The following is a 24,282-nucleotide window of genomic DNA, read 5'->3' as shown; positions in this document are numbered from 1 at the left end:
TTTGTTCCAACCCCAAAATGGCGGCTTTAGCAGAGAGAAAGATGAGTATGGACAGATGAGGTAAGATATAAATTAAGAGCTTGTGGATTTGAGAGCCTGCAAAATAAAAGGGGACTGGAGTGGGAGGGGTGTGTAGATTTGGGGGGGATGAAGGAATGGTGATGGGTGTGGCGCAGCTTGGTGGGGGGGAGGAGGGGGATTAGGATCCTGGATGTGTTTGTGTATGCAACCGGGATGCTGAGGATAAGGGCAAGAATAAGAGAAGGTTTAAGTTTGTACGATTATGGCCATGATGACTGTAGCGTGATGGATCTTGAAATTCTCAGATGGTAGTATTTATGTAGTAACATGCAGTAGCTTAACTTGGAAATCTCAACATATCTTTATAGATAACTGTGTAATGGGCTGAGGGAATTTTGGTGGCCAGTCTGATTATGGCTACCATCTAAAATGAATAAATTGCCAAGGTAAAGCCAGACAGAACCATGTGAGCTCATGGTCTGTGAAGTACAGGAGTTTTCATATACCTCAACTGTTTACTCTTGAGTCTAGTAATAGGGCTGCTTGACCAATGCGTGTTTTTTCAAAAGACCCATTCTGCATTAGAAGACTAATTCCATAATTATTTGCTGTTTTCTCTGACTGTCTTCTGCACCCTTTTCAAGTTTTCTTGAAATACAGACACCAAACCTACACTGCATTGTGGTATGGGTCTTCATGCATTAGATGTGAAAACCCTGTGCTCCTCCTTACTATTCATATTTTTTGCATCCTTTGGTCATTCCAGTCATCAAGGTCATGTGAAGTAGAACTTGAGGCATCTATAGAATGAAGCAGTACAAGTCTGATAGTTGAAAGACTTGACCTGAACATTTAAAAGGCAAAAACCAACACACACACACCCCACACCCCCCCCAACTAACCCTCTCAACAGCTGTCATCTTTCCTGTACTTAGGATTCTAACTATCCTATCAGTAGAATAAGTTCAGCGTTTCCATGATTCCACATTGCTTTTAATCTGTTTCCTGTGAAAGATTTAAGCAACAGCAGTCAGCCAATTGTGAGTAGGGGAGGATATGGCAAGTCCTGCAGCTACTGTGTTGTGCTGACTTTTTCCTTAGCTTTTTATCCCAGTCTGTTTCCTCAAAAGAAAATCAGCTTAGAAACAAGTTCTTCATGCATGGGACCTTGCACGTCCTTTCTGGCCTCTTGTATTCATAGCATATTCTCCTTTGCTTATCTGTCATGTGCTTACATATTGCCAGAATATCTGGATATATCTGGCAGATATAGGACAATCTAAATTTGGAGGAGTACATAAACTCCTCTTAGCTTTGGGAATCTGGACTTGAAATGTTGATAATATGCCTGATTTTCCCCTTGAGCTGCAGTTCAAGATTCCAGAAACTCATTTTGGAGCATTTCCTGTTATTTGCTGGAAAAATGGAGATGATAATACCCGGTGAAGTGACTCATGTTCTGCCATGAAAACCGTGGGTTTCAGAGGATATCCCATTTTACAGTAAATGAAACAGATTTGTAACTCTTTCTTCCTTTTTATTAGGTTACTTCTGTTTTCAATGAAGTGACATCATCCTTTACTTTGAATCCTAAAATTCTACAACAGTTGGACAGTAAACGACAACAAGTCCAAATGACTGTTACAGAAACAAATCAAGAATGGCAAGTGCTGCATCTGCGAGTCCATACATTTGCTGCATGTGCAGTTGTGAACTTGCAGCAACTTCCAGAAAAGCTAAATCCTGTTATAAAACCCTTAATGGAAGCTATCAAAAAAGAGGAGAATACACTTGTACAAAACTACGTGGCTTCATGTATAGCAAAGCTACTTCAGCAGTGTACAACAAGGTCTCCTTGTCCCAACTCAAAGATTATAAAAAATCTCTGCAACTCCCTCTGCGTGGATCCACATCTTACCCCACTAGCAGCATGTCCTGCACAGCCTCAGGGTAGCCAAGAAAACTCAAAAGGTACAATATCTAAGACTGCCAGGATTCTTAAAATATGTCTGCTTGGCTCTGAACTGTTAAAATGAGTATTTGAGTGAGTCTTATTTTCAGTGTTTTTAAAATGCTAGCAACTGAGTCTTCATTTATTAGTAATTATTTCATTTAGGTATCTTAAACTACACACTGTGCAACTAATGTTGTGTATAGTTTTCAGAAACTTTATGTATAAAAGACCTTTGTTCCAATTTCCAGTTATTTACTGTTGTTCAATTATTATCCACTTATGATCACATTTCATTTACATGTGTTATGAAGCTTTTCATTGAAATGGAATCAGTATGGAAATTACAGTAACCTGTTAGATAAAAGTCTGACTTGTGTTATGTTCCATAGGCTCACAGTAAGATAACAAAAGATGAGGACAGTGTTCAAAATGAACAAATAATCCTGTGCATGCCATGGTCACGGGTTTTCTTTAAATGACTATCCCTTGTTAAAAATGTATGGATTGAATGAACAACACAAATTAAGACCTTAATACTCTCAAAGATTCTAACCTGCTTTAAGGTTTGACCATTATACATTTTACTTTTAATGAATGTGTCATCCTTTGTCTCAGAGTAGAATAACATTCATATCTGACTGAAAATTAAGCTGATTAGCATAAACAGAAACATCAACAAATCCAAAGATACTGATGGTGTCTGCTATTGTATCATGATAGAAGTCTTGAACTGTTTGTAAAGGACACAACATGGGTTTGTTTAAACTTTAGAACATAATGTGGTTTTTTATATAAAAAAAAAAAGCTTGTGCAAACTTTTTATATTTGACTGAAGCTTTATCTGTATTTCTTGCTCAATAAGAACTTATGTGGCAGTTTGCAGACTTGCTAAGACTTGCTAAGTCTGTAATGTGCTCTTAACAGAGTAACTCTGTACTTAAATTTTTCCATCCTTGAGGATGATGATACTTACTTTTTTTTTTTAAAGCACATTGAGATCTGCGGATGACTTATAGGTAACTATCACTTCCATCTATGTTTTAAACTGCAGCTTAAATTGTCGTCAGCTATTCTCTCTTTTCCTTTAGGGCCCAACTCTGATAAAGATGGGATGCATCATACAGTTAGTAAGCACAGGGGAATAATTACACTGTACAGACATCAGAAAGCTGCTTTTGCCATCACAAGTCGGCGAGGTCCTACTCCAAAAGCTCCAAAAGCCCCGATTGCAGATCTCCCCACTGGCAGTAGTGGAAGCATTCCTACAGAACTTGATGAGGTAAACTTCAAAAACTTGCATTTGCAACTTGAACACCCACCCCTCCCTTCCATTGGTTTGAGTTCACTGGAGTTGATAGCATTATAATAGGGATGTCCAGGATCTTTTCATGAGAGATCTGAGTTGATGTAAAATTTTGTGATGCAAGCAGCATGTGTTAATTGATGATGATGTTTTAAATCTGCAGTGTGTCATTAAGAAAATTAGTACTCCTGGAATATTTTACATTTAATACAGGATATGAATATCTCCATTTGCATGGATTTATATTGATTTCTACAAACTGTGCTGTGATTGTGTCCCATTACCCAACATGTTAGTGTTGGTCATCTTGATGCATAGTGGAAGCTCTGAAGCATTAAAAACAATATTTTAAATATGACTGGCTTAGGATATATATGTGACTTCCACACTTGATATGCTAAATTTTTTTTGTTGCTGTTTTATTCATATAAAACTTCAGCATGTTTTAATAAGATCCTAGTCAGGACTGTGATTCCTAAAGTGTTGTGGATTTCATTCTTAATTGTTAAAGTGATTTTTATCAATTCCTATTTCTGAAGAGGGTGGGAGCAAGAGAAAGGGCTTAATAACAAATCAAGTATTGCTTTTGGGAAGTTTTGCTAGCATGCTACTGGTTTTGGTGTCCCCTGTATTGGTAATATCTGAGGTTCTGGAACTGGGATCAGTTGGAAAAATCTCTTGCTGAAATGGGCCTGTGTCAGCAAAAGCCGTATCTCCAAATTTATAGGATTTAAATAGTCTGCTATAAAAGATTTTAATTTTTTACCTGTATAAAAAATAACTTACAAAAAAAATGGACTAGCAAATGTGTTGTAGGTAGCTATAAACACAATCAGAATTGAATGCCTGTATATCAATGGGAGCTTCCTTGAAAATAATTGTTACTCTTAAATGTGTCTGACTACTTTGTTAAATTGTTTAATTCTAGGCTCAGAAACCTTATGTTGTACAGAGAAGAGGAGCTGAATTTGCCTTATCTACGATAGCTAAACATTTTGGTGCTGAAATGGCAACAGGATTGCCACATCTCTGGGATGCTATGGTTGGTTCATTAAGGAACAACATTCACATAAATAATTTTGGTAATTACACTTCTGATTTAAGCTGGGGGGACGGTAGGCTGGGTGCAGTATGTCAGTCTTAAACTGAACGCCTTTTCTGCTTTTAACAGACCGAAAGTCCTTACTGGAAAAAGGAGATGCTCCTGCCCAGGAGCTTGTAAATTCTTTACAGGTTTTTGAAACGACAGCAGCTTCAATGGATACTCAGCTACATCCTCTGGTAATCATATTCCAAAGCTGCTTTTGTATGAAGCAATTAAGTCTGTTCATTGCCACTGTTTTAAATCTTTGTTTTGTAAGGCTTCTTTTTAGATGTTTTTCTAATTTTGCTCAAATGGTGTTTTTATTGCACCTGCTAGCTTGCCTGTTCTCCAAGTCCTGTATCCTAGTCTTGATAAACTGAAGACATAGCCTTCTATCTTCAGCAGTTAAGCTGTTACACTTCAAAGCTATTTTTTCCCCTGTGTCCTATAGGATGTTAAATTCTGTATTTCTTATGCAGGTTGTAGAATAAACCACAAAAGCAAACACCTACCTACAATTTGTACTTGGCCTACCCTTTTCTGGATGAGATGCCTAAACAAGATTGTGTCCAAAGTTCAAGTTATGACAATATTTATGCTATCATGTTACATTGAATTACATTGAAATCAGCATCTCAACTCTGCTTTATTCTAATTCCTTAATTTATTCTATAACCTGGAGACCAGACAGGCTCCCTGTGCAGGGAATGCAAAAATTATGGAAGACTTCAGTTACCCCCAAGTAGACTGGATTTGATTACTTTTTTAAAATTACTTCTTTTTACCCACCACTCAATGTAAAAGATTTAACATCTTATATGCAGTAGTAGGCTCTGAACTGACTATTTCTACTCAGGAGAGAGATCCTAGAGTTTGGATAGTTCTGTGAAAGTATCAGATGAATGTAAAATACTGGTTAAAAAAAAAAAATAGAAAGTTAAGAAAGAAACAGAACAAGAAAGTCACCATTATGCCTGCATCTGAATACAATTTTTAGTACTACCTTATCTGCAGTACTATATTTCAGAATAAATATAGTAGCACTGGAAGAGGCATAGAGAAGGGCAACAGGATGGTAAAAATATACGAAAAGGCTCCCATGCAAGGAATAAGTAGGGTAGAACTCTGGAAAAGATATGATGGGAAAGGATGAGCGTAAGGAATAGCTGAAGAATTCTGAGCAGATGCAGAAAATTCACGTGGAGCATATGGAATTGTTTCTTACCTATTTTAATAAAATACTGACGTGATTTTCAGTGTATTTAGCATATGACAGATTTATATATATATGTATTTTTAATATATATGGTGTGTAATTAACATGTAGATTGGTTTTGGGGGTGCTAATACTGTATATGGCTTTCAAAAAAAAAAAATCACAGGAAGTCAGAGGGTGGAATTGGTTGATTGAAGCTAATACTTAGGGACTTCCACACTAGGAAAAACCTGACCATCCGTTTAAGATATCTGACATAAAAACGTATTTGTGATGATGAAAAAAAGACAGGTATGTACATGTGTACCCCCTTGGGAAGATGTGAATTTCCTTCTGAGTGTCTGTCTTGTCACACAGAGTTAATAAGGCTCCCAACATGGATAATTTGTCTGCCTAAACATAAATGAGATGAGTCTAGGACAAATTTGCTAGCTGGAAGGAATTCTTTAATCTATGTATCTGTATTTAAGCAATAATTCTTTTTTTAATCTTTTTTTTAATGAAAAGTTCTGAGTCCTTAGTACTGTATCTTTTCCAGTGTGAAACACTTCCTTAATTATCAAGGGCTTCTTTAACTTGCATTTTGACTAAAACACTAAACATTGTCACTCTCTGAATTTTAACTGTATTAGGGAGTAATACTTGTTCAAAGTTCAATTGTCTTTTCCTTCCGAAACAATTTTTCGGTTCTAAGCAATTAGATCTTGTGAAGGAGCCACTTCAAGCATTCTTTGGGGAGCAACAGTGACTTTAAAAGACTGTTTACTTCAAAATTTGTTTATAATTCATATTAACGTTTCCCCCTCACACTCTCTTCTTCTATTCAGTTAATACAGCATTTGCCTCATCTTTATATGTGCCTTCAACATCCCAGCACTGCAGTGAGACACATGGCTGCTCGTTGTGTAGGTGTTATGAGCAAAATAGCTACCATGGAAACAATGAATATCTTTCTAGAGAAAGTTCTACCGTGGTTGGGAGCAATAGATGACAACACCAAACAAGAAGGTGCAATCGAAGCACTTGCATGTATCCTTGCTTGAGTATTCAAAAATGCAGAAACCTCTTTGTAGTTGTGTAATTTGGGGGAACAAAAACTGTTGTCTGAAAAAAATGGGAGGAGGAATGAAATAAAATGTTAAGCTATTTTCCTCCTATAGACAAGAAATAGAAGAAACTTTCATTTCCATTGCCTTTATTTTATCTATCAAATGAAGTTTTGGTGGAGGTAATTCAGTTTCTTAAACCATGGAATTCACTGGGCTATATGTAACTGGGTAGATCAGACTTTTTTCTTTCCTCAACGCTGCCCTCCGCCATTGCTTTGCTAGTAGAAATCTTGTTCATCTGAATGAACACTTTTACCTATTGAGTGTGAAATCTGCCAGGTATATATTGATGGCAGACGATCCTGAACTGGTAAAAACTATTTCCTTAATAACTGATCCAGGTGTAATGGAGCAGCTGGATGTTGGTATTGTTCCATACATTGTTCTTCTAGTGGTTCCAGTTCTGGGTCGAATGAGTGATCAGACAGACAGTGTACGTTTTATGGCTACTCAGTGCTTTGCAACACTAATTAGACTAATGCCTCTTGAGGTAAGCTTGAGTTCTAAATATACTGAGTATGTGAACTGCCCTGTATCCACTTTTTCACCAGCCACAAAGTCCAAGCTGCTGGCTTATTAAATGCTGAATAAGTAACTGTTTTTATAGATGCTGAGTCCATATCAGATAATTGAAGATGTGTCCTTTATAATGTAAAATGAGTAAAATTGGACTCTCCGTTAGTAATTTTCTAAATTAAAGTAAAATTTCTCTTTATAAGAAACTCATTTCAGCTGCATACATGAAGTTAAAGTGTATGTTGATTAATTTTGCCTGTAATGCTGCTTTTGCTAGTTTTGGCTCAGAAGTATTGAGTTATATGTGCGCTCTCCCTAGGTATATGTGGTGGTGTGTATGTGGTCAAGAGAAATGCATAAAAACACAATACTGATTTAAAAGGAAAAAATTAAATAGCAGTAATAGAAATAGTGTGGAGACAAGTATGGTTACTTATTCCTAGCTCTTAAAATCAAAAAGCCCCACCCTACAGCTTTGGGCAAAATATGATGTATATTATGATCCAGTAGTGTTTCATCAGTACAGATTTGCTTCAGTCTTTCATTCCTACAACTTGCATACCTCAGATACTTTCTAATATTGCACTTCAAGGACTACAAGGCTCCGAAGTAATGTGTTTTCACCACCAGATGGTAATAGAAGACAGTTCAGAATTCATTTGCATGTTCCCAATGGAAAAAAAAAAGTCAGTTTAATGGGCTTAGTATCTTTTATTATCTCAATTTTTAATTTAGCATAATAGGACCTTGGAATCTGATAACTAGCAGTCTGCCTTAAACTGAGCACTTTTTGTATGCTTACACTGAAATGTTGGAAAAGTAGAAAGTGAGCAAAGTAGAAATGAATTTCTGGCATGCTGCTGTTCATTTCAGTGTTGTTTGCACCTGTGCCCTTCATATGCATCTAAATACAATCCTATGGAATACACATAGCTTGGATTTTTTTTAAAGCTATTTTAATAGAATTTAGCAAGCATCTCTTAATGTAGAATACTTGTTTTATTAATTGCATACATATGCATGATCAGTTCATGTTTCTTTTCCATAGTTACTCAAGAACTCCCTTAAGACTTCCCTTTCCAGTTAAGGAAGTTCAGTATCAGATATTGAACTATATTAAATATGCAAACTTAGAAATATGCAAACTTAAGAGTGCAGTAGATTAATAATGAGAGAAAATACTGGTATTGTTGTGGGACATTCTTTTGAGTGCTAGTAATTTTAAATGTTAGGCCAAACAAGGAATTTAAATTGATAACTGTAGAGGGGTTGGAGTCATCTCAGTGGAAAGAGTAGGGGGTAGATTGATAGGGACTGGGGAAACAGATGTTTTATGGGGAAATGCTTTATTAAGGAATCCTTTTTTGAGATTGAAATAACTTTATTATCAAGTTTTCATAGACAAAGTTTCACACATGCTTTGTGTGAAAAAACTTCTGGAGTGGTGCTTTATGGATACAGTTTTACTTTTTAAAATGGGAAGACTTTTTAGGGTAGTCTTGCAGATATTTCATAAGACAAACTCTTACAGTTTTCAGTAGTTACAGTGGTGGTATTAAAACAAAAAAGCCCCACCTTTCCACTCTTTCAATTTCATGTCCCTGAAGCATGACTTAGACTCTTTGTTTTGTTACAGAACTATATCTAGTCTTTTGTGTTTATTGTTGCCATTTTATATACTGCCTAAAATGCAAGACCTGAATTCAGCTGCTGGATGAGTAAAAGTGATAGAGGTCTGAATAAGCTTGGAGTTTCTAACCTGTATTTTTATGTTGGTTTCTAATTGTGAGGAATTGGAAACAGTAGCAATAAATTAGTTGGGAGAACTTAGAATCATAGAATCATTTAGGTTGGAAAAGACCTTTAAGATCATCAAGTCCAACTGTTAACCTAGTACTGCCAAGTCCACCACTAAACCATGTCCCTGAGCACCACATCTACACATCTTTTAAATACCTCCAGGGATGGTGACTCCACCACTTCCCTGGGCAGCCTCTTCCAATGCTTGACAACCCTTTCAGTGAAGAAACTTTTCCAAATATCCAATCTAAACCTTCCCTGGCACAACTGGAGGCCATTTCCTCTTGTCCTATCACTTGTTACCTGGGAGAAGAGACCAACCCCCACCTCTCTACAACCTCCTTTCAGGTAGTTGTAGAGAGTGATAAGGTCTCCCCTCAGCCTCCTTTTCTCCAGGCTAAACAACCCCAGGTCCCTCAGCCGCTCCTCATAAGACTTCTGCTCTAGACCCTTCACCAGCTTCGTTGCCCTTGTTTGGACATGCTCAAGCACCTCAATGTCTCTCTTGTAGTGAGGGGCCCAAAACTGAACACAGTGTTTGAGGTGTGGCCTCACTAGTGCTGAGTACAGGGGCATGATCACTTCCCTAGTCCTGCTGGCCATGCTATTTCTGATACAAGCCAGGGTGCCATTGGCCTCCTTGGCCACCTGGGCACACTGCTGGCTCATATTCAAGTGGCTGTCAGCCAACACTCCCAGGTCCTTTTCTGCTGGTCAGTTTTCCAGCCACTCTTCCCCAAGTCTGTAGTGTTGCATGGGGTTGTTGTGACCCAAGTGCAGGACCTTGCACTTGGCCTTGTTGAACCGCATACAATTGGCCTTGGCCCATTGATCCAGCCTGTCCAGGTCCCTCTGTAGAGTCTTCCTCCCCTCAATCAGATCAACACTCCTGCCCAATTTGGTGTTGTCTGCAAACTTACTGAGGGTGCACTCGATTCCCTTGTGCAGATCACTGATAAAGATATTAAAGAGAACTGGTCCCAGTACTGAGCCCTGGGGAATACCACTTGTGACTGGCTGCCAACTGGATTTAATTCTGTTCACCACCTCTCTTTGGGCCTGGCCACCCAGCCAGTTTTTTTTACCCAGCGAAGAGTACCCCCATCCAAGCCATGAGCAGCCAGTTTCTCCAGGACAATGCTGTGGAAAATGGTGTCAAAGGCTTTAGTGAAGTCTAGATAGACAACGTCCACAGCCTTTCCCTCATCCACTAAGCGGGTCACCTTGTCATAGGAGGAGATCAGGTTAGTCAAGCAGGACCTGCCTTTCATAAACCCATGCTGACTGGGCCTGATCACCTGGTTGTCCTGTACGTGCTGTGTGATGGCACTCAAGATTATTTGCTCTATAACCTTCCCTGGCACTGAGGTCAGACTGACAGGCCTGTAGTTCCCTGGATCCTTCTTCTGGCCCTTCTTGTATAGATGAGTGTCACATTTGCTATGCTAACTTAGCTATGCTCAGTTTTCCTGTATCTTTATCCTCAATTTCATTATTCATTCAACCATAAAAATGAAAACATGACTGAGAGAAGGATTGTAAGATAAATGGTTCAACTTAATCTGTCCTGTTTTATTGATAAGCAATCATGCTGCAAGTTGACAATATACTTGAACCAAATTAACTGGCATGGTATTCACACTTCATACGCGTTCTTTTAAAAGGGAGGGTAGGACGAGCAGTTGAACGAGTAGGCTGTTGTCTGTTTTTATGTATGTACTTCAATACCTTATTGAGCACTTCTAACATCTGAAATCTGGGTTAGTTTTCCCCCTTCCTTATTAACCACATATATGGTGGAATTATTTGATACAGTTTTTCTTCTCAGACAGGAGCCTTCCCTAAGTGATCAGTAACTGAGGTTTTGAAGTAAAGCTAACTAAAGACGGAGGTGGCCCAGAAAACTAGGATGACAGACCTGATGATGGAAAATATCAGTGCTTCTCTTGCTACTGTATATTATTAGCAAGCAAGAATGTCTGAGCATGTTTGGTCCCCAGATAAAGCTGCTTTGGGCTTCTCGCCTGGTATGGGAAGTACCTAGGAAGCCAAGGTCTGCTGCTACAAACCTGGAGGGGTTTAGATTTTTCTTTTTTCCAGTAGTTTCCAAACTCTTGAATTCAACCTATGGATTTCAGTGTCACTTCAGATCTAATTCTACTAACATCTGTAGGAGAAAAATCTATCTAGTTTTGGATGGTAGATGGTGGCTAAGGAGAAATGGGTGTCAAAGTATTATCTAGCCAGCTAGATAAACTCTCTCATTAGAGGTAGAATAGCTCAGTCTTTGTAAAATCTTACAAGCATGACCAGGATTTCCCCTCTTCTATGCAATTGTATCAAGCTTTTCAGTGTATCCTTTGGGGCAGAATGTCTTTTGCACCCTACAGCCCTGGATGAGTTGATCTGCAAGGAATCAAACAAACACAGCACTGAGTTTGGATTTATACAATTGAGAAGATTGCAGATCTTTGCCATCTGTTTGTTTAAAATGTCTAAGCTAGTATGAGGTTTTATTTCTTATTGTCTGTGTGAGAATTAAGTACTGTAGCCCTTACATTACCGCTTTAAAAATATTATTGTAGGCTGGTATACCAGATCCACCAAACATGTCTGAAGAATTAATCCGAATGAAAGCTAAAGAACGTCACTTTCTGGAACAATTATTGGATGGAAAAAAACTGGAAAACTATAAAATTCCAGTACCAATCAAAGCAGAGCTCAGAAAATACCAGCAGGTAACAGCTTATACTTTTATTTTTACAAGAGCAACAAGTTCCAGTCTGATACGATTTTATGGAAGGGTAGGAATTGTTCGGGTGCTGGGGTTTTTGAGCTTTTTGTTTTGTTTTTAGCTGTGCAGTGTCTATCTTGGACTTCTGGGTAAGGAAGAACAAATTAAGTAACGCATGCCATTTATACTGTTTTTCTTTTAATATTCCCCCCCCCCCCCCCCCCCGATTCTGTCAGTTTTCTCAGGGAATGGCCAATGGGCTATGCCTTGCTTAGGCTGACTGTGGCAGCTCAGCACTGCAAAGCCAGGCCTCGTTGTACTGTTTGGCCGCTTATGTTTCTTCCTTTATTTCCCTCTGCTTTGAGTGAATGGGCTGTAGTGGATGCATTTATGGTGGGAAATAAGCTCATAGTTTGGCAGTGATGGATGATAGAACATACAGATGTTTGAACTGCAGCTTAACTAGCCAAAAGCCAGTTCTTATTTCTGAGGCACTCTTTTTTTATTTTCTGATTTCAGGATGGAGTGAACTGGCTGGCATTTCTCAATAAATACAAACTTCATGGAATTCTTTGCGATGACATGGGCTTAGGAAAAACTTTACAATCCATTTGCATTCTTGCAGGTGATCATTGCCTCAGGTAAGCTTGAACAAAGAATACTTTATCTTAAAGACCTTAGTGATAGGTTTTATCTATGGTAATGACTCTGGACACAATCCTGGGCAACTAGCTGTAGGCGGCTCTGCTTGAGCAGGGGGGTTGGACCAGATGACCTCCAGGGGTCCCTTCCAACCTCAACTATTCTGTGTTTTTAAAAAAAAAAAAAAAATCACAATTTTTTTCAAACTTGTTATCATCTTCTTAAAGGGCTCAGGAATATGCAAGAACAAAACTGGTGGACAGTGTTCCTCTTCCCTCCTTGGTGGTGTGCCCTCCTACACTCACAGGACACTGGGTGGATGAAGTGGGCAAATTTTGCTCCAAAGAATATCTTAATCCTTTGCACTATACAGGACCTCCTACTGAGAGAGCAAGGTAATGTACTTTGCATTTATGACTTGGGTAGAGTAAAATACCACACACAGAATTTTGCAATTCACTTTACTACTGAAGCATAGTTTGTGGGCATGGTAAAACTTGCGATGGTACCCTTAAAGGCTGAAATAATAACATATGTAAGGAACACTTCACTTATCTCCTCTTTTTTCCTTAAGATTACAACACCAAGTGAAAAGACACAATCTTATAGTGGCTTCATATGATGTTGTGAGAAATGACATTGACTTCTTCAGGTAAGAATTGGTTTGTTTTCTGAGGTTTTTAATAGCTTAGAACTTTAAATGCTACTTAAGTCTATATTCTTCTTTTCTAGAAATATTAAGTTTAATTACTGCATTCTTGATGAAGGCCATGTAATAAAAAATGGAAAAACAAAGCTGTCAAAAGCAGTAAAACAGCTGACTGCCAATTACAGGATAATTCTTTCTGGGACACCAATCCAGGTAACTGCCTGCCTTTTTTCCTAAGGAGTTGGGTGAGTAGTAGAAAACAAGCAAGAGAGACCTGCTTTGCAGTCCATTTTATTGTGCTTTTTATCAGAGTTGTCTTGTTCAAAGTATACACTGTCAAAAAGCCTTTCATTGCTAAATGCTTGAAACTACATCTTTTTCCTTTCCCAGTATACCCATGTATAGGGGAATGGGTGCAGGATCTGTGGTACTAATGGGGCTCAAAAATTGGCAAGAAGACTTTCTCTACCACTTGTTCTTTAAGTAGTGGGCAGGGAAGGGGAGAGAGCATTTCCTTATGCCTCTAGTGAAATTGGCAAGAAACTCGACTCTGAGAACTCCAGATTTTGGGCTTTGTCCAAAATGACTTGTCTGTGGAGTATCTGTCTCATCCAGGACTAAGACCACTGGTGTCTCCTGGGTTTTGTTATCCAGAAGAACTCAGGGTGTGGCTTAAGACATCAGACACAGTAGAAAGTCCATTTATATGTTGAAGTGCAGGTACAGGTCTTTCTGTAACTTAGGTTGATGAAAGAGCCACCAAGTTCCAGGAGAGCAAAAGTATGTTGAAGCTTATGTTTGTAGTGTTTTATAGGCAGTGTTAAGTATGTATGGAAATGTTTCTGATAACTTGTAACAATTTGTTACTTTTGAAAATAATTTAACAAATGTTTCTTTTATGTTCAGAACAACGTCTTAGAGTTGTGGTCGTTATTTGACTTCCTTATGCCAGGATTTTTGGGTACTGAACGCCAATTTGCAGCTCGTTATGGCAAACCAATACTGGCAAGTAGAGATGCTCGAAGCTCCAGTCGAGAACAAGAGGCCGGTAAGGATCAAATGTTAAATCTTGGTTTTCTTGTTTTCTTCCTTTAAATGAGAACTGCTAATGAAAAGAGAAAGTGCAGTCAGTTCCAACATAAGAGACTGGAGGGGAGGGGGCCTGAATGTTTTGAATTTTTTTCTCCCCCTAAAATACTGCTTCCGTTGCCTTCACTAGGGGTTCTTGCAATGGAAGCGCTGCACCGCCAAGTTCTGCCATTCCTGCTAAGGAGAATGAAAGAGGATGTACTGCAAGATCTTCCACCCAAAATTATTCAAGATTATTACTGTATTCTCAGTCCTCTACAGGTATGCTTTAAAAGTGGCTGGAAGCTTAGTTTTTTCAACACAGTTAAGACCACAAAGGAACCACTTCTGTATTCCTGGGTCAATCTGATGTCAGCTCTGAAGTTCTCTGGGACCACAGGACTAAAAAGTTTTTCTAGTACGTGTTGAAAAACTAATTTCAGTCTAGTTGCAATAGAGTATTTCTTTAGCTTAATTTCTGGCATCATTCTACAAGAACAACATCTAGGCATTGGCAGATTTTTTTTAAAGAATACTTTCCAAGCTGAAAGAAAATAAATTGCAAGAGATTCCGCTGTTAATGTTGATCTTGTGCTACATTTTAAAATGGCTTTCTTGATTTATGATAATTCAGAACTTTAACTGGGAACTAAATTCTAAAAATGACTGTTTGTCTTCTGTCATGGAAAACATACTCATTCTCTTGTCTGGGGCCTGGTCTACAGGTTCAGCTTTATGAAGATTTTGCCAAGTCTCGTGCCAAATGTGATATTGATGAAACAGTTTCTTCAATTTCACTGAATGAAGAAACCGAAAAACCAAAGCTTAAAGCTACAGGTCATGTATTTCAGGTATGGTTTCTACAGTAATTTTTACTACCTACTTCATTTATTTCTGGTAACTGTATTTCTAGGTTTAATAAAAAATGAAAATCAAAATAATTAACTTTACACATTTGTGGGTATATGATCCAAGTAAAATACTTAGATTTTTGGATCAGATTGCCTGGAATGTGATGTATAGCTATTGTGCTTAAATTATGGTTTTGTGTCTTAAGCCATATAAAACTGTCTTAAATTTCTTAATGTGTTCTGCTCAACTGATATTGAGCTATTTTGTGGATCTTAGATACTACTCTCAATTAAAAACTGATTACCAAAAGTGCAAAACCTCCTAACAAGAGGGAACTAATTTTGATTTCATCATTTGTTATACTACAAAACTAAGATTCTAAAATATGAACAAAAAAGTTTCCTTAAGGTTATATCTGAATTTATGAAGGTTCGGTCTTACAGAATTGCAGATTAAGTCTTGGCTACTTGGAAACAATAATTCTCAAAGGCTCTGCATAGCTTCCAAACCCATCTACTATACTCCACACTCACATGAAGGTGTGGGAAATGGTAGTCTTTGCACTGTTCCTGCAACAGGAACCAAGATAATTATGCTCCTAACAGTTAGTGGATAAAGTTTGAAATACAGGTTTTCTTAATATAAATGTGTAACTTTATTTTAATGAAAATATACCCTAAAGTCCAGATTGTGGCTGAGTGGCCTCTATACTTATAATCAATTTTGTTCATCCTTTTTCTGTAACTACATTGTTGCTAACCATTTCTTTGAACTTTGCTTCCTGAATAATTAAAGGCATTGCAATATTTACGGAAGCTATGCAACCATCCAGCATTAGTGTTAACGACCCAACATCCGGAATATAAAAGAATTACAGAGCAACTTGCAGCTCATAATTCATCCCTTCGAGATATCCAACATGCACCTAAGCTGTCTGCTTTAAAACAAGTAAGTAGACTTGCATGTTATACCTTAAATTTCCTAAATGTGTCTCTAGTGATGTCACAATTTAGAAGGTTTTGTTTAAGACTTCATAAATATGAAAACTGATCTTAAGACACTAGTTAAGTAGCAAATGAAATAGAGTACCAGGGGTTTTAGGCATATGCCCTATTTTTCCCTGTTAATTCAAGGGGGAGGGGGAAGCACAAGCTTGCTTCAAGGTGATGATATTTACCTAACTTTTGCTGCCTTGTCAAAAACCTTACTTTTATTCTGTTCCTTACTCCTGTCCCTCTTGTTACAAAACACCTTTTTCTCCTATTTATTATACAGGAGACTATTAGCTTGATAAAGTTAGATTGCATTAAATAATTAAATTATATTGTAAGAAAACAACTTATATTGAAGAAAACAACTCTTCTGTCGACTCTTAAATTTTTCATAGTTTGACAGTGAAGTCAAACTTCGCATTATGTCATTTGAGTGTCATTTACAGACTTCATTCTGTAGTTTACTGTTCCTCTTCTACTTTTGATAGTCCATCAATGTCAGTATTTACATGAGATCTATTGTCATTTTGATGATACACTTTAATGCTTTTTTACTTTAAGCTGCTGCTAGACTGTGGTTTGGGGAATGGTGGATCTTCAGAAAGCGGTACAGAAGCTGTTGTGGCCCAGCACAGAGTACTTATCTTCTGTCAACTTAAAAGCATGCTGGATATAGTGGAGCATGACCTTCTCAGACCTCAGTTACCTTCAGTTACTTATTTACGACTAGATGGCAGCATACCTGCTGGTCAGAGGCATTCCATTGTTTCACGGTAAGCATATCCTTTCATAACCAATATGAGGCCAACTGTAATGAACTATTTTATATGGTACAAAATTGTTCTTTTGTCTGCCTCAAAGCAGCTGAGGTTCATAAATTCATTATTTAAAGGAAATTTACCATGCTTAACTTTTTTGTATGCAGGTTTAATAATGACCCATCTATAGATGTTCTTTTGCTCACCACTCATGTTGGTGGACTGGGACTTAACTTAACAGGGGCTGATACAGTAGTATTTGTGGAACATGACTGGAACCCAATGAGAGACTTGCAAGCCATGGATCGGGCGCATCGCATTGGGCAGGTGAAAAACTCTTCATTTCCCATAAGTTTTTTCCCTTGCTGAACTCCTGTTTCCTCGAATTTGGATAAGGTTGTACCATATAATAAAAGTGACATCTGGGGGTTTCCACCAAGCTTTCATTCATACTGCTTTCTTGCAAATATGACTATGTTGAAGTGTGTACTTTATTATCCTATCCCCCAACTTGGTATGCCTTTGCTTCTGAACTTCCTGAGCTGCTTAGGAGAGGCCAGGGAAGTACCACACTTCAGTGGAGGAAGAGATGCAACTGAGACAAGGAACTGAAGGGAAGCCCTGCAAGGTTGTCCTCTGCCTGGACAGGGAAAGAGTGACTGCTGTTAGTCTCCCTCTACAGCTGTAAAAAGCAGTGAATTCTTAACTTCCCCAGTACAGATGCAATTGCAGGTGCCTCTACTACATGCTGGCATAGTCTCACTCTTTTCACCTAACATCAGTCAGACTTACTGAGTACAATTACTGAAGGGTAACTCCAAGCCAAACTGCTTCCAGACTGTCCATGATGAATAGTAAAAGGTTATGCTTTTGTGAATACCTAAGATGATATTTTTTAGCTAAGCGTGCTTTTTTTTTTTCCAGAAACGTGTTGTTAATGTATATCGCCTGATAACCAGGGGAACTCTGGAGGAGAAGATCATGGGTCTTCAAAAGTTCAAAATGAATATTGCAAATACAGTGATCAGCCAAGAAAATGCAAGCCTACAGAGCATGGGAACAGAACAGCTTCTTGATCTGTTCACTCTTGACAAGGTAAAGAACCATTTTTACAAATACCTACCAAAAATAGAGTAAGCTTATGGAAAAACTTTGCTTTGAAATGTAAGATTTAATCAGATGAACACTTGGAAGTTGGAATGATGAATAGTAGACAGCTCTCTGAAAAACAGGAGGAAGTGATATTTCCCCAAAAGAATCATCAGACTCAAAGAATTTAGTATATTCCTGAAAACATTATTCTGTATATTAATTGATTTTTTTTTTGTGTGAAGGATGGAAAAACTGAAAAAGCAGATACCTCTACCTCTTCTGCAAAAGCATCAATGAAATCAGTACTCGAAAACCTTGGAGAACTATGGGATCAAGAACAATATGACACTGAATACAGTCTTGAAAACTTTATGCATTCATTAAAGTAACCATCATATATTCGTAATACAACTGCTGCTAGTTCACGTATTTTTCTGCTGATATTCAGCAAACTTCAAAGCATATATAGTGAACCTTTAGCTTAATGTGTAAATAGACTTACTGAAAGAAGAATCTTCAAAAGACTGGCACTGAGTAGTGTCACCTGTTTCACTGGGGAGTTATTCTGTCTTAAACGTTTGCACTGTATAAAAACTTTAAATGTAAACATTGTGAGGTGGTTTGAATTTTACTTGTTCTGAATGGCTGCAAATTCTTACTTGGTAGAAGAATAAAACAAAGCAAGTTTTTACATATGTTAACAAGTGTTACTTCTGTTGGAAGTTAAGTCCACCATTATTTCTTTCTGTATCTATAATAGTTTTGTACAGTTGTTTCAGTGAGTACTTCAGGTTGTTCAGTGTACATTTTTCTTTTAAACAGAACTTGCTTTTATGGTGTATGAAAAAACAATTTTCAACTTAAACTTTCATTCAGATCATTTCAGGACTTGTATCACCAGAGGCGCAAAGCCTAGAAGCCTTCAAAGTATTGAATAATTAAATGGCACTAGGTATGCACACCCACCTTTGTATATTGAGTATAAATATATTATGCTCTTCAGTCTTTTGACACCATCTTGAGAGAACAGCTGACTTGAACTTTTTAATGTAATGAGCTATATTAAATACAGGTAATGGCCTATTTGAGGCCATGTTTGCATCCTATTAGCAGGGGTGTACTTTTTTAATTTATCTATAAGGCTAGAATATAGCCACTTTGAGAGATGCATGTATTCAGTATGTTTCAATCCTATATATTTTTTGTAACTAAAAGAAGAAATTAAATATACAGACAGACATTTTCCAGAAGTAGATTTTACACTGTCTAGGATTCTAAAATCCATGCTAAAGTGACTGTTTACTAAATTGATGCATGATTTAAAGCTTCTTAAAGGAATTAGGGAGGACTTTTTTTCTTTAGGAGAAAATATACATAGAAATACCTACATTCAGTTTGAGGGAATTGAATAGTTGAAATCATGTAACATGATAGTAAAGGACTTTAATAGCAGTGAGTGAGAATAATATGGCTGTATGTTACACAGCTTTTTATAAAAGGGAGGCAGTAGTAAAAGTGTGTTTCTAGGTGTGCATATGTACCAGTATATGCACTTTTTATAAATATTAAATTATAGATAACTTACAGCAGTTGTCTGAATACATAGAATATATGTATAAATATAAAACCTAAGGTTTGTAGCTTGCTGTGTGCTTAAGCATCAGAGCTTAAAAAACACCAGAGACCTCAACTATGTAAAATAAGATTGTTTTAAAACAATATATATAAATCAAGACTGTTCTGCAGCATTGGAGATGAATTAATGTCACATTTCAGTAGTTATGAACTGCCATATTGTAACTAAATTAGCATTCCATGAAAATAAACAAAACTGGGAATATATAACTTGTATACTGTGTATGTCCGTGTTTAGATTGTTTTTCTGTGGAGAAGACTTTTTCCACTGTAGCTGACTAGGTAAAAAACAAATACTTTTGGAAATTACAGCTGGATTACTAGTATTATATTAGTTCATTTCTACCTTCATACATAGAATATTTCTGTTGTGCTTTCAGTTGATAATCCAAGCAGAGGGAGAGACAAGATGGGGCTTGGTGCTCTGTTTGCAGAGAAATTATAATGCTGGAGTACTGGGTACTTTAAGATAACTTGGTGCAGTAACCTGGTGATAGTGCCCAGAAATAACAAGATATTTGAATAAAGAAACCTCTTTAGTCATAAAACACCGCATATATTTTTCTTTGAGAGTTTTATTAGTTGCAGTGGTAGGAAACTGTTTGGCTCCTGTTGGAAAAGAACTACACAGCAAAGGACTGCTTTAAACCAGTTATTTATCACATTGAGGTTGCTATGCAACCATAATACTCTTAGTGATGGCTCTCTTGGATATGACATCAAAATGACTCCTGCACCTGGAAAACAGGGGGGAGCAGTACCTAGAATAATTGTTTTGAGATTATTATATGTACTGACTGATCTCAAGTGTTCTGTGAATTAACACTTTCAAAATGGAAACCAGCAGGAACACTGCACTAAGTATATAAAAAAACATTTTTAGTTACCTTAATATTTAACTACAAGCTTTTTTATGTTTCCAAGCTAGCAGACCATTTACCATGATCTGGCTTGTTAGTGCAGTGTTCTCAGTGCACAAACTGCAAAACTCAAGAAATATGCTCTTGGAATGTCTCTAACTGCATTTGACATGTTTAATGGGTATTCAGCTGGACCAGACCAGGATCTGGGCTGAAATAGAAAAGTTTTCATTTCTAGGCTGAAATAAAAACTTCAAAGATAGTGCAGGGATGTCAAATTCTCAGCACCAATCATTTTGCTCTGCCCCTACTGCAGTGTATTTCTTGCTAATGAAGACATAGCCTAAACCTTGAATTGTCTGCAAGTTCAGTCATTGCAGGCCCCAGAAAATGACCTGTGAGTAGAACTACGCATACACAAGGCTTGATGCATTGTGTGTAACTTGCACTGAATTACTAGTCTATCGCCATTATTTAATGGCATCAAAAGAACACCAATAGTCACCAGAGTCAGCCAAAGCCAATAGTCACCAAAGCCACATTAATGTAGTAGTCCCAGATTCAAAGCTTGCTAACTTGTGAAAACAAAGTACCTCTTCCTGGTGACCACATCCTGCACTGGAAGAAGTGTTCTGAAACAACTGTATACATAATGGTGCTTTTCAACCAAACTTTTAAGACTGCTTGAAATTCTACTTGCAACTAAATGGAAAACTATCTCCTGCAAACATGCACCAAGTCTGCATAAACTTGCCTTCTGAAATGTCTGTCTTCCTCCATGCATGTCATCTTTGGAATCCACTTAAGCAGGAAACTGCTTTCTTCATGCAAATGTAGTTATGATTATTGTGGGTTGGTTGGGGTTTGTTTTTGTTTTTGAATCCTGCTCCCTAATGCTTTTGGAGATTTTTTCCCAAGCTTGCTGAAATCAAAATTACACTGAAGATCCAAGGTATGCATACTCATGATTTAGTTTCACTCAAATTAGTTCAAGTTTAGTATTTTGCTTTAGTCCTTTGTACAAAATGCCCATTATCTCTAGAAAGCTTGCATTTTACCTTAAGTATTTGTCTTTAAATTTGGTAATTTTACACTTACCATTAGTGGTATTCCCAACTTTACTACCATCCCATGATTCTACAGGTTACTAAGGCAATGAGCATATCTTTCTAATTAAGTCTTAATTCAAGCAGAAGTAGGCCAACTTAAGCCCTATTAGGAATTGTGGAAAACTTCCATGATGAAAACATACTCACATATATAAGATTTTATTTACTTGCTTATGAATGGCAAATAATGTAGTGTTAAATATAGCTAGGTGTGCAGTGTTAAATAGAGCTTTGGCATAGGGCAAGCTTTAAATCTTTTAGGGACCACAGCAATAACTGACTGGTGGCTGGTGATAAGTTGCTTTGTAATCAAAAGCTTGGAAGCTGCATTTTTTTTCTTTAATCTAAGCCAAGCAGGGAGATGCTTTATAGTAAAAATTAATTCACCTTTTAAATCACGTTTAAGCAAGTTACTTCAAGGGCAGCTCTCTGAGCATAAGCATTCTTACAGAGATGATTCATCTGAATTCTTTCAGTGTCCTAGTAAAAGACATGACCTTTGAATTTGTGTCAGAAACTGTATTAGTTGGCTCCTTACCTTCTAGTGGCTTCACTAGTTCTTCAGTATTCTCCCCTACAGCAGGTCTGGAGATATCCGTTCAGTTAACATTGTTTATTTTTAAGGCTGACTCACTGTTCAGGAATCAAGCTTTAGTTGCTACTCTGGCAGCCAAAAGCAGAGTCAAACCCTAGCTGGAATGGGGGATTCTGTCCAACACAGGAAAGTCTCCATCGGTGTGAGACTGACACAACTACCCTCTCCAATACAGGGATGCCACTCCACTCCTGGGAGGTGCTCCTGTGAGGACCATACAGCAGCAGGATAACAGAGCTCTAACTTCATACTGACATAACTCACAGTGATCTTGGGTGTGACCCAAGGGGGAGACGCATTTCTTCCTTCTGCTGTCTGCATGCACAAGCAGAGCTTTCTGCTGGCATGATGGTAGCATTGGGGGAGGGAAGGTACTAAACAAGTGAGCACATCTCAAAAAACAAAATGGCAATCCACAGACTTAAAGCAGGCTTTCAGTCCTCTCCATTCATAAGCCTTATGCAATAAACAACAACAAAAAAGTAATTTTCTTCTATTTCTTACCTTCTTAAAGGTACCTTTAATGTAACAGAGAGTAGAAGGTCTGTGCCAAGCTCCTGTGTATCATTTTCTTGGTCAACAGCTAAATATGCTATGTTGAACTATGTGTTTGTTTTGTTTTTTTGTAAAAAAGACCTTTCTTCACTAGCCTCTTGAAGTAGGGAAGGATCTCCATTTCTATAGCACTCTCCCTTTTCTTTATTACTATATTGTCCAAAATTTAGCAAGAGCTTGGTTACCCTCTCAGTGCCTTGGGATTAAAAACTGCATGTGCCTAAAGCAATCAAAATCTTAGGAATAGCTTAGGAAAACAAAATATTTCTGTCCTCTAATACCATTTTAATATTGCTTAAATGCTATGATGAGTTGCTCAAGTTTAGATGTTTATACCTGTTCAGTCATGGTAGTCCTGTGGCAAAGAGGAAATTATGAACTGTATTTACCTGTGTTCAGGGTGAGAAAAAGGTGCTTATACAGTGCAAATGTTTCTATAAGTTTTATACCAAAAAGTTAAGCCTGATTATCTACAGTAAATTCCACAAATGTACATGCCTCCAGCTCTTACTTGCAGAGAACTGTTTTGGTTTTGTTTTTAATCACACATAACTCTGCATTTATTTGCAAGGCAGACTACTGGAGCCTTGAAGTGGCATGTCTTCATGTTTTTATTTGTATTGCCTCCACAACAAATGCACAACAAAGGGTTTAAAAAGGAATTTACTTCCCACAGAAATACTAAAGAAGAGTTAAACATGGGTGAAGCTGAACAAAGATTACCAAGACACACAACCTCAAAAAGAAAAATGAAGTTACACGGGCTAAGGTATATAGCCCCTCCTAAAAAGACTTGCTGACTGACCAGAAAATGCTCTTGCTGCTGAGCTATGCTGTGCTCTGGAACATTTTTTTCAGGTAAAAGAGAAAATGTGCCTTGTCATTTTTCTTTAAATTAAAAAAAAACAAAACCCACAAAAAAACAAACAACCCCCACACACCCACACAACCAAGAACAAGAGCTGTCCATTCTAGGGAACAACCCTGTAGTGACAAGGGCTAGACTGAATGACCCAAGACATCTCATATTTAGCTTTTATTTCTTTGAAAAATGCAGCTCTGTTTTATTGGCTCAGAAGGTTGATTTTTGTCTTTCCCAGTAAGTGTCCTAGGCCCATTGGGATCCTGTTTTTTTAACGCTAAACTGCTACAGATATGCAAGAAGACAACAGAGTAACTCTTAATGGTTGTCCTTGCTAAGGTTAAGCCATTTTTATGAACTTCTTGTAGACACAGCAATCCAAACTTGCAACTTTACATCTCCACTTAAGTTGTACCCAGCCAGCATTGCATCTGCACAAACTAGCACACAGGAACATCAACATTTCAAACACTTAAAAATCTTCTGCTTCACCTATCAGCTGTGCAAAAATATTTTAAATAGATTTAGTACTTTCTTTTTCAATTTAAATGAGTTTTCAAGAAAGTGCAGTACATCTCATGAAACGCCATTTCAGTAAAATTAAGGTCTCTATTGGCACTGGTGAGGACCAGTTAAGACCAGGAGGCCCATCACTTAAAGCTGAAGTCTTTTGGAACAATGATTTGTTAATTCTCGGAGTAGTCGGTATAAAAATAGGTCTCTGGTACCTTATGTCAGGAACCCAGGTTTAATAGATTTGTCTTTTTACTACTTTTACAGAGGAGGGCCAAGGCTTAAGGAGAAATATCACCTCCTCACCTCACAAGGGATTTCTAAAACTGAGAGAGCGAGATACTCGGATACTATAATGATGTC

General features: G+C 37.6%; 1 protein-coding gene across 1 annotated transcript in view; it reads left to right on the top strand.

Annotated features, from left to right (window-relative positions):
- BTAF1 (B-TFIID TATA-box binding protein associated factor 1) overlaps positions 1–19,632 on the top strand; it is a 49,562-nt gene extending 29,930 nt beyond the window's left edge. The window contains exons 20-38 of the mRNA XM_072870247.1: positions 1,566–1,992; positions 3,064–3,254; positions 4,207–4,360; positions 4,450–4,559; positions 6,406–6,607; positions 7,029–7,177; positions 11,589–11,741; positions 12,257–12,378; positions 12,607–12,774; positions 12,954–13,031; positions 13,112–13,241; positions 13,935–14,076; positions 14,248–14,378; positions 14,822–14,947; positions 15,744–15,896; positions 16,502–16,713; positions 16,866–17,025; positions 17,623–17,793; positions 18,033–19,632. Of these exons, the coding sequence (XP_072726348.1) occupies positions 1,566–1,992; positions 3,064–3,254; positions 4,207–4,360; positions 4,450–4,559; positions 6,406–6,607; positions 7,029–7,177; positions 11,589–11,741; positions 12,257–12,378; positions 12,607–12,774; positions 12,954–13,031; positions 13,112–13,241; positions 13,935–14,076; positions 14,248–14,378; positions 14,822–14,947; positions 15,744–15,896; positions 16,502–16,713; positions 16,866–17,025; positions 17,623–17,793; positions 18,033–18,179 (3,126 nt within the window). The 3' untranslated portion in view covers positions 18,180–19,632. The remainder of the gene's footprint in view (positions 1–1,565; positions 1,993–3,063; positions 3,255–4,206; positions 4,361–4,449; positions 4,560–6,405; positions 6,608–7,028; positions 7,178–11,588; positions 11,742–12,256; positions 12,379–12,606; positions 12,775–12,953; positions 13,032–13,111; positions 13,242–13,934; positions 14,077–14,247; positions 14,379–14,821; positions 14,948–15,743; positions 15,897–16,501; positions 16,714–16,865; positions 17,026–17,622; positions 17,794–18,032) is intronic.
- Positions 19,633–24,282: the final 4,650 nt, after the last annotated feature.

Source organism: Ciconia boyciana, chromosome 8 (genome assembly GCF_034638445.1).
Source record: "Ciconia boyciana chromosome 8, ASM3463844v1, whole genome shotgun sequence".
Taxonomy (NCBI): Eukaryota; Metazoa; Chordata; class Aves; order Ciconiiformes; family Ciconiidae; genus Ciconia; species Ciconia boyciana.
This window is presented reverse-complemented; position numbering and strand designations above follow the sequence as displayed.